Source organism: Ruditapes philippinarum, unplaced genomic scaffold, assembly GCF_026571515.1.
Source record: "Ruditapes philippinarum isolate M1 unplaced genomic scaffold, ASM2657151v2 ctg3676_1_1_1_1, whole genome shotgun sequence".
In the NCBI taxonomy this organism is placed as follows: Eukaryota; Metazoa; Mollusca; class Bivalvia; order Venerida; family Veneridae; genus Ruditapes; species Ruditapes philippinarum.
This window is the reverse complement of record NW_026851915.1, coordinates 86,933-100,583: the sequence shown is the minus strand read 5'-3', so window position 1 is coordinate 100,583 and position 13,651 is coordinate 86,933. Positions and strand designations below refer to the sequence as shown.

At 35.7% G+C, this 13,651-nt stretch overlaps 1 protein-coding gene across 1 annotated transcript; it reads left to right on the top strand.

The window, feature by feature from the left end:
* The first annotated feature begins 424 nt into the window (after positions 1-424).
* Positions 425-3,105, top strand: LOC132742513 (uncharacterized). The gene is made up of 2 exons (XM_060730953.1): positions 425-671; positions 2,461-3,105. The coding sequence occupies exons 1-2, from the start codon at positions 500-502 to the stop codon at positions 3,066-3,068; spliced, it is 780 nt and encodes a 259-aa protein (XP_060586936.1). The 5' UTR covers positions 425-499; the 3' UTR covers positions 3,069-3,105.
* The last annotated feature ends 10,546 nt before the right edge of the window (positions 3,106-13,651 follow it).

Genomic DNA, 13,651 nt, shown 5'->3' with positions numbered 1-13,651 from the left:
TGTGCGTTGTGTTGTCACAAGCAACAGCACATCAAAGCGCCAAACGGCGCGTTGTCGGACTTTTGTCTTGTCGTCCTGTCGCTAACGATGCAAGCCAAATGGCGCATTGTCGTGCGCGTGTTGTTGCGATGTCACATTGTCGCTCGGCTCAAATAGAAAGATTGGCGACATAGCGACAACGCACCGCACGACAACCCGCCCTTTGTGGTGCTTCGCTAGCGACAAGATGAAAAGGCAATATCAATATAGGTTGTGTTGTCGCTATCGACAACGCAACGCGCAATGTGTACTAAATCAGCCACCGTAATTTATACTTTATATTGTAGTTTTGTTTTGTACAGTTAATTTGCCACGATACAATCCCGTACGTCAACATCACGTTTCGTTAAGAAGCCAATAAAGTAAGGTGCGACCAACCGTTAAAATTAAGATATATCTTTAGTTCAATTATTGTTACCAAACGCTAATAAACATATTCGTTGAGAAAAATTCTTAAGATATGAACGTGTGGCTTATTTCTGTTCTAATTTGCGTGTTTCTTTTTGCATTTAGTATCAATAGTGCCTTTAGTATACGCCAAAGAAAAAGGGCGTGGCTTTCTGGATGGTTTAAAAAGCTTACAACGAGATGCTTTCATAATGGAATATATTACAATAAGGGAGACACATTTGGTAAGACTTTATGTTCCTCTGAAGAGATTTTTTAAACTATGAAATTATCCTGATACGATCTTGACCAATATAACTTAATCCTAATCCTAAATATTACACTTTGTATAAATATAAGGGTTTAATTATGTAACAAACCTATTTTGTACAGTTTTTTATATATTGTACGGCATTATAGATCTATATCAACATTTAACTCGAACGATCGACGATAAAAGAAATATATTTGCCGCTCAAGGGATCACTGAATTTCTGTAAGACTTCCGACATAATCATGGAAATTATATTTTTAAAGTACCAATAAGTAATGTAGACATCAAGGGAAGTCACAAAGTATCGATAGAAATACAACGAGTCCATTGACTGCTTATTATCTACCGTCGCAAATTTAAAACTGCATTGTTCCGCATGCGCAAAAATAAATCCAGCTTAAGAAAAATGTGCAAAGTAAAAATATTCAAGTAACAAGTTACATGTTATATGCGATTAACGACTGATTTTGCAGTATTTCTCTTTGCGTGACAAAGGCTTTTTAAAAAAAATAAAAATATTTGTACTTCTTTTTTGGACTTTATGTGAATTTGAAGTGGTGTTTGCAGTGTGTTAATTTTCCTTTGTTCACTTCACAATATTTTACATGTCAAGGCATTTTAAAATGTTAATGACATTTATCTGGAGGCATGCTGCTTTATTTAAAACTAATTTATGAACAAATAATGACATCCATGCGCATGCCTGATTATTTTTTTCCCAGAATTAAATGTTTGAAACACACAAATGAATCATATCTTAACAGCTATAGGTAAATGAGTTCAAAGTTGAGAACTAATACATACGTGAGTATATTTAAAGAGAAAATTGTCATTTGCAAATAAGATAAACAACCCTATACCTTTAAAGCAATTTACAAAATTAATGTACAATGTATATCATTACATATATACGTCTGAACACAAAAGAAAAGTGTTTTACCTTCGTTAAAATCGGTCTACGTTAAATTACCATTAATTTTAATATTTGCAACTTTGCACAATGTAAATTTAAGATCAATTGTTTATAAGTGAGATACAGTATTATTCTGAATAAGAATCGAATAAAATTTAATGGTTCTTTCTGTTAATAGGGTAAATATGAATTTTATAACGTTTAGATAATGATTAAGAGCATGTTAGATGCATATCACCTGAAGAAAGTAGTGCTAAATGTGAAATTATTGCTCACAAAGGTAGCAAACTGTAGTAAACAAAGTAGTATTTTGACTTCCCTACTAAAATACTGTATCACAAAAACTGTACTTATTGCCAAAAAGCAACAGAAGAAAAAGATGGCTTAGGTATTTGCCCAATTAGTAACATTTTGGAAAATTTAACCGGACATCAAAAACAGAAAGCTTATGGAAAATAATATTTAAACGCATTTCTAAGGCATAACGGACCTTTAATGTAAACAGAGCAGCTGCAATATCTCAATTCATTCATATTATCAATTAATTAAATTCTGTTTAAAAATAAAGTTAAAATATAACTTGTATTTACTATTTGTCAGTCTGTCGAATTTAGTATTTTACGACCAAATTGACACCGCTTTTTTGTAGGTTTCAAGCTAAACTGTATGTCAAAGAAACCTTATTTGAATGTTTAAGGAGAAACATTATAATCAGTAGATTGGGACACACCTCGACTGTTAAATGTGATGAACAACAGAGGTACATTGTACCTGTTTTCAAGTCGAACATTTCACCTTTTCTTAAAGTTACATCTCTCTCATATTTCACGGTTATTTTCTTTTTCAGATAAAACGTACGATAGCCAAACTAACACTTGCTCTGCATTAAGATGTGGCTTTCTCGGGAACATTAGAAATGTGATAGACGATAACTGTAGTCCACCGACCACGCATACAGCTCCACCAACGAGCACGCTCCCTCCTACAACGACCCCGCCCCCTCCTACAACAACCCCGCCTTTCGGCTGCTACTACAATGACAAATTCTATCCACCTGACACTAAAATAAGCAGTGGTCAGACTGGAAACTGGTGTTACTTAGTTGAATGCGACAGTTACGGGGAGGTCGTCTATGGCGATAATTTTAACTGCGGTAAAACAACAAAACCAACGACAATTCCACCTACAACCAGACCTCCAGGCTGTTACTATAATGGGAAATACTATCCACCAGGTACAGAAATAAGTAGGGGACGTTCGGGCAATTGGTGCTCTTTTACAAGGTGTGACAGGTCTGGGCACGTCATATCGGGCGACAATTTCAACTGCACGAAAAAACCACGCACAACTTCTCCTCCACCAACAACACAAGCAGCAATTGCCGCTGAGAGATCTCTAAAAATATTTAAGAAGGAACTAAAGGACCTGCTCAGAAAAATTAACAAACGTAAATAATTGGACTAGATACATATTTTTCTATACCTCATAAATATTTACTTGCTAATAAATAAATAAATAAATTTCTCTAAAAAAATGTTTCAGCCACTTGACTACTAACGGATCGGCGTAACGCGACACGTGAAAGTTTACATCCACTATTTTTGACAAAGTATGTATATTTTCTATGTTTGACGAGACTATTAGATTAAAAATATTTTATTTAGAGTCAACATTGAACTTTCCATTGCTTACATTTACGTTCATGCATAAACAGGAGTTTTTTTTATACGCGGTCACTATGTATACATATATATGCAAGAAGAATATGTATGTGAGAAGTTAGCAGTTAACAGTGAACTAAGCAAAAAGGCATTACGATTTATATAGGGAAATCAATGATCTGCTGTAATGCTCAGCTGGGTAAGCAATCTAGCAGAGCATTCCAAAATAAAGTGTAGAAATGCTTTGCTCGTGTGCTCAGCTGGGTAAGCAATCTAGCAGGCCATTACTAAATATAGTGTAAAAATGCTCTGCTGGTATGCTAAGCTGGCTAGGCAATCTAGCGGGGAGTTCCAAAATATAGCGTAAAAATGCTCTGTTGGTATGCTCAGCTGGGTAAGCAATCTAGCAGGGCATTCCTAAATATAGTGTTTAAAATACTCTGCTGTTATACTAAGCTGGCTAAGCAATCTAGTGGGGCATTCCAAAGTTTAGTGTAAAAAGCTCAGCTGTTATGCTCAGCTGGCTAAGCAATCTAGCGGGACATTCCTAAATATAGTGTAAAAATGCTCTGCTGTTATGCTCAGCTGGCTAAGCAATCTAGCGGGGCATTCCAAAATATAGTGTTAACATGATCTGCTGGTATGCTCAGCTGGCTAGGCAATCTAGCAGGGCATTCCTTAATATAGTGTAAAAATGCTTAGCTGTTATGCTCAGCTGGCTAAGCAATCTAGCGGGACATTCCAAAATATAGTGTAAAAATGCTCTGCTGAATTGCTCAGCTGGCTAGGCAATCTAGAAGGGCATTCCTAAATATAGTGTTAAAAATGCTCAGCTGGCTAGGCAATCCAGCACAGCATTCCTAAATATAAAGTAAAATACTCTGCTGGCAAGCTCAGCTGGCTAAGCAATATAGCAGAGCGTTCCAAAATATAGTGCGAAAAATGCTCTGCTGGTATGCTCAGCTAGCTAAGCAATCTAGCAGGGCATTCCTAAATATAGTGTTAAAAATGCTCCGCTGGCTAGGCAATCAAGCAAAGCAGTCTGAAAATTAGTGTAAAAATGTTCTGCCGGAATGCTTAGCTGTCTAGGCAAACTAGCAGGGCATTCTTAAATAAAGTATAAATTTCGTTGGTCTGCAACTGATTATTTGGCACTCGTAGACTTTCTGAAATATTTAGTGCCAATGCAGATAATGACATTTTTGACTTCTACGGGACCCTCAAGTGTCTTTTTTTTGTCTCCGACTGATTCTGGGACGATTGCAGACTTTCAGGAATTTTTGGTGTTAATGCAGATAATGACATTTGTGAATTTTTAGGACCATCCTGAGTCCATTTCATTGGTGAATTTTTGAAATTTTCGATGCCAATGGAGATAATGACATTTTTACTTCAAAAGGACCCTCTGAGTCTATTTCGTTGGTCTGCGACTGATTCTAAGTCACTCACAGAGTTTCAGGAAATTTGGTGTCAATGCAGAAAATGATATTTCTGACTTATTGGGACCTTTCTGAATCCATTTTTTCGGTCTGCGACTGATTCTGAGGCACTCACAGACTTTCAGGAATGTCTGTTGTCAAGGCAGATAATGACATTTTTTACTTCTAGGGACCATCCAGGGTCCATTTTTCTGGTCTGCGACTTAATCTTGGACAGTCACAGACTTTCAGGAATTGTTGGTGCCAATAGAGATCATTACAATTTATGACATTTTTGACCATCCAGAGTCTATTTCGTTGGTCTGCGACTGATTATTGGGCACTTGCAGACTTTCAGGAATTTTTTGTGCTAATGCAGATAATGACATTTTAGGGTAAAAATGCACTGCTTATGACTAAGGGGTCCTTTAAAGTAAAAAAGTCATGATCTGCAATGGCACTAAACATCCTGAAAGTCTGCAAGTCTCAAGGAATCAGTCGCAGACCCAAAAATGTACTCTGGCGGTTCCCTAAAAGACAGATGTGTCATTATCTCCATTGGCATCAAAATTCCTGAAAGTCTGCAAGTTTCTCAAAATCAGTCGAAGACCAGCGAAATGAACTCTGAACTGGGTCGCTAGAAGTCAAAAATGTCATTATCTCCATTGGCACCAGAGATTTCTGAAAGTCTGCAAATGTCCCAGAATCAGTCGCAGACCATAAAAATGGACTCTGGCGGGTCCCTAGAAGTAAAACATTGCCATCATCTCTATTGGCACCAAATTTTCCTGAAAGTCTGCGAGTGTCTAACAATACGCTGCAGGCCAATGAAATGGACTCTAAAAGGTCCCTTGAAGTCAAAAATATGATTATTTCCAATGGCACCAACTATTCCTGAAAGTCTGCGAGTGTCCAAGAATCAGTCGCAGACGACCAAAATGGACTCTTGAGGGTCCCTAGAAGACTTAATTGTCAATGTCAGCATTGGCACCAAAATTCCTGAAAGTCTGCGAGTGTCTATCAAAAAGTCGCAGGACAATGAAATAGTCTCTTAAAGGTCCTTAGAAGTCAAAAATATAATTATTTCTATTGGCACCGAAAATTACTGAAAGTCTGCGAGTGCCTCAGAATTGCTTAGAAGTCGAAAATGTCAATAAAACTTTGGCAACAATTAATCTTGAAACTCAGAATCAGTCTGCCAACTGAGCATTCCAGCAGAGCATTTTTAATTATATTTCGGAATGCCCTGCTAGATTGCCTAGCCAGCTTAGCATTCCACCAGAACATTTTTACACCATATATTGTAATGCCCTGCTAGATTGCCTAGCCAGCTGAGCATTCCACCAGAACATTTTTCACTATATTTAGGAATGCCCTGCTAAAGTGCCTAGCCAGCTGGGCATTCCAGCAGAGCATTTTTACACTATATCTAGTAATGCACTGCCAGCTTAGCATTCCAGCAGAGCATTTTTACACTGTATTTAGTAATGTCCTGCTAGATTGCCTAGCCAGCTTAGCATTCCAGCAGAGCATTTTTACACTATATTTAGTAATGCTCTGCTAGATTGCTTAGCCAGCTTAGCATTCCAGTTGAGCATTTTTTCACTATATTTAGGAATGCCCTGATAGATTGCCTAGCCAGCTTAGCATTCCAGCAGAGCATTTGTACACTATATTTAGTAATGCTCTGCTAGATTGCTTTGCCAGCTTAGCATTCCAGAATAGCATTTGTACACTATATTTAGTAATGTCCTGCTAGATTGCCTAGCCAGCTCAGCATTCCAGCAGAGCATTTTTACAGTATATTTAGTAATGCCCTGCCAGATTGCCTAGCCAGCCCAGCATTCTAGCAGAGCATTTTCTCACTATATTTAGTAATGCCCTGCTAGATTGCCTATCCAGCTCAGCATTCCAGCAGAGTATTCTCTCACTATATTAAATAATGCCTGCTAGATTGCCTAGCCAGCTTAGCATTCCAGCAGAGCATTTTCTCACTATATTAAGTAATGCTCTGCTAGATTGCCTAGCCAGCTTAGCATTCCAGCAGGGCATTTTGTCACTATATTTAGTAATGCCCTGCTAGATTGTCTAGCCAGCTAAGCATTCCCAGCAGAGCATTTTACACTATATTTAGTAAATGCTCTGCTAGATTGCTTAGCCAGCTTAGCATTCCAGCTGAGCATTTTTTCACTATATTTAGTTATGCCCTGCTAGATTGCCTAGCCAGCTTAGCATTCCAGAATAGCATTTGTACACTATATTTAGTAATGCCCTGCTAGATTGTCTAGCCAGCTTAGCATTCCAGAATCGATTTTCTCACTATATTCAGTAATGCCCTGCTAGATTGCCTAGCCAGCTCAGCATTCCAGCAGAGCATTTTCTCACTATATTTAGTAATGGCCTGCTAGATTGCCTAGCCAGCTCAGCATTCGAGCAGAGCATTTTCTCACTATATTTAGTAATGCCCTACTAGATTGCTTAGCCAGCTGAGCGTTCCAGCAGAGCATTTTTACACTATATTTAGTAATGCCCTGCTAGATTGCCTAGCCAGCTCAGCACACCAGCAGAGCATTTTCTCACTATATTTAGTAATGCCCTGCTAGATTGCCTAGCCAGCTCAGCATTCCAGCAGAGCATTTTCTCACTATATTTAGAAATGCCCTGCTAGATTGCCAAGCCAGCTTAGCATTCCAGAATAGCATTTGTACACTATATTTAGTTATGCCCTTCTAGATTGCCTAGCCAGCTTAGCATTCCAGAATAGCATTTTCTCACTTTATTTAGTAATTCCCTGCTAGATTGCCTAGCCAGCTCAGCATTCCAGCAGAGCATTTTCTCACTATATTTAGTAATGCCCTGCTAGATTGCCTAGCCAGCTCAGCATTCCAGCAGAGCATTTTCTCACTATATTTAGTAATGCCCTGCTAGATTGCCTAGCCAGCTTATCATTCCAGCAGAGCATTTGTACACTATATTTAGTAATGCCCTGCTAGATTGCCTATCCAGCTGAGCGTTCCAGCAGAGCATTTTTTCACTAAAGCTAGGAATGCTCTGCTAGATTGCCAAGACAGCTGAGTATTGCAGCTGAGCATTTTTACACTATATTTAGGAATGCCCTGCTAGATGCCCAAAACAGCTGAGTATTACAGCAGATCATTACCTTCCCTATATAAATGAAGTGCCTTTTTGCTTAGCTCACTGTTCACTGCTAACTTCTCACATACGAAGAATATAGCGATCACGCGCACCTGTAGATTGAGAATTTTACATTACACGCATGCTGGAAATATTTTGTGAGTATATCATACATACGCGATCAATGTTGTATTTCAACGGGCCTGTAAAATGAATGTTCATAAAATTTTTCGCAATCATCGAGAGTGATACGTAGCCCCTAGCACGCCGTGATTGCTTGATATAGGCATATCATTTGCTTGACACCAACAGCCATTTCCAGGGCCACCTAGACTTTTTCATAACGTCTTGGTTTCTGCACGTTAAGGTGCTCATTGACAGCTGTACAGTGACCTACTTTTAACTCAAGTTCCATATCCGGTAATATTCTATAGAAAATGCACAGAGGTAAATTATAACCAATTTGTGCTTCGAAATAAATCCTTTAAGGGCATGACTGGTGACTGGTGACATGTGGCTGGTGACTGGTAACATTACGGGGAATGTTCTCGACATCGAAGTCTGCACTATGGTCAGATAGACCCAAATTAAGCACAGGTTTTTTTCTGATTTCTATTACAAAAAAAAAAAATGAAAATGCGAAAAAACAGTTTAAGTATATGAAATGAGTTAGTTACTAGGATTTAACACTGGCTGGGGCGACTTGCTAAAAATGTCGAGGCTGTTAGGCCGTGACAATCTTTTTTGCAGAAACATCCCTAAATGTCGCCCCAGTCAGTGTTATACCCCCGTAACTAACAGGTTTCATAAACTTTAACTGTTTTATTGCATTTACATTTTTTTCGTAATTGACAAAAAAAACAAACAAACAAAACAACAACGACAAAAAACGTGCATTTCTCTTTCTTGTGCACTTTCCCATTTTCACCTTCTCACTCCCAGATAAGTTCTAATAATAATCAAATTTAAATTAATGTAAGTGTGTTATCAATACATTTCAGCAAATTTTTATACCAAGTATGCATATATTTTGCTTAAGAATATTACACGGCCGTCCATATATTCTAACTTGACGTCATTTGCCCTATAACGTTACTAGACGCCCTAATAGATGTTAGTGTTATACTATAGGTGCATCAATGAAAGATATCTTTAAAAATAATGACTGTGATAAATTAAATATTATATTCGTTTAGGTTTGTTAAATTGTAACTGAATTTAAAGAACTCGTTTAAAGAAATAGTATTTTGCTCGCCAGTGGCTCGCATAATAAAATTCTATTCAACTCCTTCAATAAATTCAGTATTGATTCTACACTCAGTCCATATTCTCTAAAAATGTCCCTTATAAAGTGCACTATTTCTTTTGCAAGTCGGTATATTCGGTGATCTGCATTAAAATTTAACCATAAACATTACAAATGATCAGACAATATTATGTTAACATATTGACCATTACATCAAAAACAGTCATAATCAATTTCATCTGTTTTACATATTAATGTATGAATGACATGTGCGACTGTGATTGCACCAGTTTGAGTGTCGATTTATTTACTCTAATTACCACCATTGACAGTTCGTTTCACAATATCACCATAAATAATTGACAGCAACTTGATTGTAGTTAAATGTACCAGCCGTCTGTACACCTCACTCATTGTCACCAACGGTCATTACAAAAAGGTGTAAACTGCTATATCCCCACATCTATTGAAGCTACTTCTATTAAAGCGACATTATGCCCATTCAAGTTTAACTGGTCAGGGAACAGGTAATGCTAGTATTTAAAATAACTTATTTTAAATGATATTTTACCATAATTGTGTTCAAATTTTATATTTTACTATGAACAAATATATCAACAATCACGTGATCAACGGAAATTTCGAAAAATATCGTTCAGGATGTTTCGGTGACTCTCAATTCTCAAAAAAGAGTATGACAGTTTTTTTTTAAATTAAGTAAGATAACATAGTTAATTCAACTCGACAACAAAAATGAGCATAATGTCACTTTGATATTTTTTTTACGTTTTAACCTCTTTTCCCAATCTTTTTATGTACTGTATTCTCACCATCTTTTGTGAAACAAGTATATTCGTAAAATCCTACATTGTTATAACAAAATAATCCTTAATTGTATGCATATTAATACCCTTTAAAATGATTGCATAATTTCATCTATAAAATACACACATTCATCCACTTTGTATGATTTGTTGTTCGTTTTTATCTTTCCTTAACATTTAGTTCGAATGGAACTGTCAATTTTTAATTTATTTCAAAAGATTAACTATTAATGGTGATTGGCCAATGATTTATATTGCCAAATTTAAGGATAAATTAAAAAAAAATAACCTTACTTAAAATAAAAAACTTCATTACTCTGTTTCAGATAAATCACGACGATATATCTACACAATGTATTAATATCACGTGGGGTATTGATTTTTTGCCTATTTTGATTATTTCACGGCATTGAACTGTTCTCTAATCAGGGAGGGAGGTGGGGGGGGGGGGTAGTTTGTAGCTGACCGGATACCTCAGTCAGTCGAGCCGCAGTACGGTATTCCGAGGGTCCCAGGTTGAGTCTCGGTCAGGCTGCACATTAAAAAATTTGATTTAAAAAAGATGGAGGTGTTTCAATCAATACTCATGGAGAGAAAACAATATTTAGTGGGTTAAGTATGTAACACCCAAGTTACACAGAGCCATCGGTGATTGATCGGTAGTTTTTTTAGCCAAACTATGGAGTGAACCGATGACAACGTATTTAATACCGATATCACCTATTGGGCACCTGTTTTCCACCTATCAACTGCTATTAAGGGATCAATTGGGAGGGAGCATTTTTTGAGAAAACCTAAGATGATTCCTACAATGCAGAATTACGTCTGAATGCAAGTGTTGTATTGCTTTGAAAATTATACATCTTATCTCTAATTAGTGTTATACAACTAAATCCTACCGTCTGTTGAGGCCTTAAGTTTATTTGATTATCTCAGTATGCATGCTACTTTGCTATTTTCATTATTCCTACAATTTTCTTGCCCTTTGTTACAAAACAACACATGGGCTAACGAAAAGGTATATTAATAACGAACAAAATGGCCTGAATAAGATCCAATGTACGTTGAATGTAAATATATTTGTCCTCTCTTTTTTTTGCTACAAAATTTACCACATCATTTGTCAGATCCAAGATAACAAATTAAGGAAAAACTAAATTCTGACATTACCTCTACGATAAATGAAGTTTTTTGCGTGTTTTATGTATTTTTATGACACCTAAAGGAAGAGAAAGGTTCATGTTTGATCTGTTACAGCTCAAACAAATTTTATTTAGGGTTAAACGGTTAAACAATTCAACTAAATTCAATCAAAAAAATATTTGGTATAAAACAACATCTAGTTTATAGCCTGTTCTACATAATGTATGCATTTGTTAAAGTGTCCAGATTCAATACTAAACAAAGTTGTTTTTTTTAGTTATGTTTCTTAAATTTTAGAAATAAACTACACATATCACTATTACAGAAAAAGTTCAGTAAATTCAGCGTTGAAAGTCTACAATATGGGAACAAATGTGTCGGTCCATTTTGCATTAAATTTATGTCAAGGTCAGACAATGTAATCATAAAATTAGCGACAAATACTTAAAAAATAAGTAATGACAGTGTCCCGGACTAGAACATAACATATTTAGTACAATTACCGGCACTTTTAAATGACCATAAGTTTTTTTTATTCACATATGTAGAACATGTGATTTACACGACGCCTGTTAGAATATTGTCCTAACTTTTTATTGTGACAATCCGGAATTTTGCGGTAAATTTTTTTTTACGGTACTTACGGTCATTCGCTTGTTGATTATCTTGTTTTTATATTGTGTTGGCATGAATCCGTTTCGTAACCATTTATTTTCTATACATTCCTATAGTTTGTGTCATATATATATATTATAAAGAACATTTATATTTGTCTATAACACATAAAATTAGTTTTATTACAGTCATCATATATAGATCTATATTTATAATGCAATTTAATTTGGTACATGCTTACTGATGAACACTTACTAATTTGGTGTTTAAAATAACTTCGATAAATAGTTGATTTATTAGACTGATAATCAGTTTTTGCCTTGTAGCATATCAAAAAAGGTCCCAATTAAGTGATAAAAAACGTTTAAATAGTACTTTATTGAATGGGTTACAAAGCATTTGAAATACTGCAAGCATATTTGATAAAAAAATAAGTTCAAACACAAATAAGAAATGCCATTCATCATCGGTTTATTCACTGATTAAGTTCTAAATCGGATTGAACCTAGCTCCCGTATTAAGGACGCTTAAGGATCTGACAGTCACCAAAATAGGTCACCATCTCGTGTTATTTCAAACAGCCAATCATCGGCTAGCGCTGACATTTCTAAAAATATATTTTCTATTTTTAACTGTTGAGAATCAAAAGTAAGTGAATAAAAAATTGCGGCGTCCATGTTTTTTTTTGTGTGTAAAATAACATTGGAAAAAATGCCTTCAAATTATATTAATGCAATAATATTATTTGCCACAGAAAAAAAACAAAAAACATTCTAAATATATATACAGCGGCGTTTTTGTATTGTTTCACAGCATTTTTCCGGACATTATTTAATTAATATATTTTGTCGAAATGCTTCTCAATTATAATCTACGCAATTAAGTTTATTCTGTAATGCGTATTAGTCAGAAGGCGAACCTTAGCTGGTAACGCTCAGATCTACAAAGTCTGGACTTCTATTAACAGATCGAGTAATTGACTTATTATCTATTAATCTATGTTAGACGCTAATATGCAAACATTATTTTATTTCAAGTCAAAAACAGGCGACGATACAAGATACAGCTTTGAGGTTAACCCAACACGTACGTCAACCCGCCATTTTACAATGATAATCACATGATATTGTAATAAAACCAAAAATGTAAATTAAGCACCGGCAACATTTTTGGCGAATTATTCACTTAGTGTGTTTTCTGTGCGTTTTGTTCACTGATACGCGTAAATTAACGTAACACCTTTGGTATTCCAATGGATTTATGACGCCGGTGTTTAATGGGCGTATCAATGACTACGTTCTATTGAGTTACACTGTGTTTCATGTACATTACACTGTCGGTGTTTTACCGGTGTTACACTGTCGTTGTTTTATCGGTGTTACACTGTCGGTGTTTTATCGGTGTTACACTGTCGGTGTTTTATCGGTGTTACACTGTCGGTGTTTTATCAGCATAAAACATAACATCGCCGGTATTTCCCGTGCGTAACGCCGCCGGTAAATCATATATGTAAGAACGCCGGTGTTCACTTCTATATGTAGACTTACTTATTCTTTATAAAGACTGATTGCAACAACGAATCTAAACTTAGAATTTTGTAACATGAATTTACATTTTTATAAGGCATAGTTGGTTGGTATTTTCCCCTAAAATAGTTGCCCCTAGTCGTATTTGTACTAAAGACTGACTGTGTATAATTTAAACATTTACTAGGTAATAAAAGGTACGATGTTTATAATGTACATATTGTACATAGAAGAATAATCTCAATTGTTTTATCCCATTTAATTTAAAAATGAAAAGAAGAAGAAAAAAAACATTCTAGAAAATCTTGCATGATTAGCTCTTTATTCCGATTTTGTTTCCGATAATTAGATGTAATTAACTTCTCCCGTACCGTAGCAAAAGTACAAATCAAATGTATACTACCATTAATCGAATCATTAATACGTTGCCTAACACGTTCTTTTTTAGTATAAACCGTTACGTAAGAAAC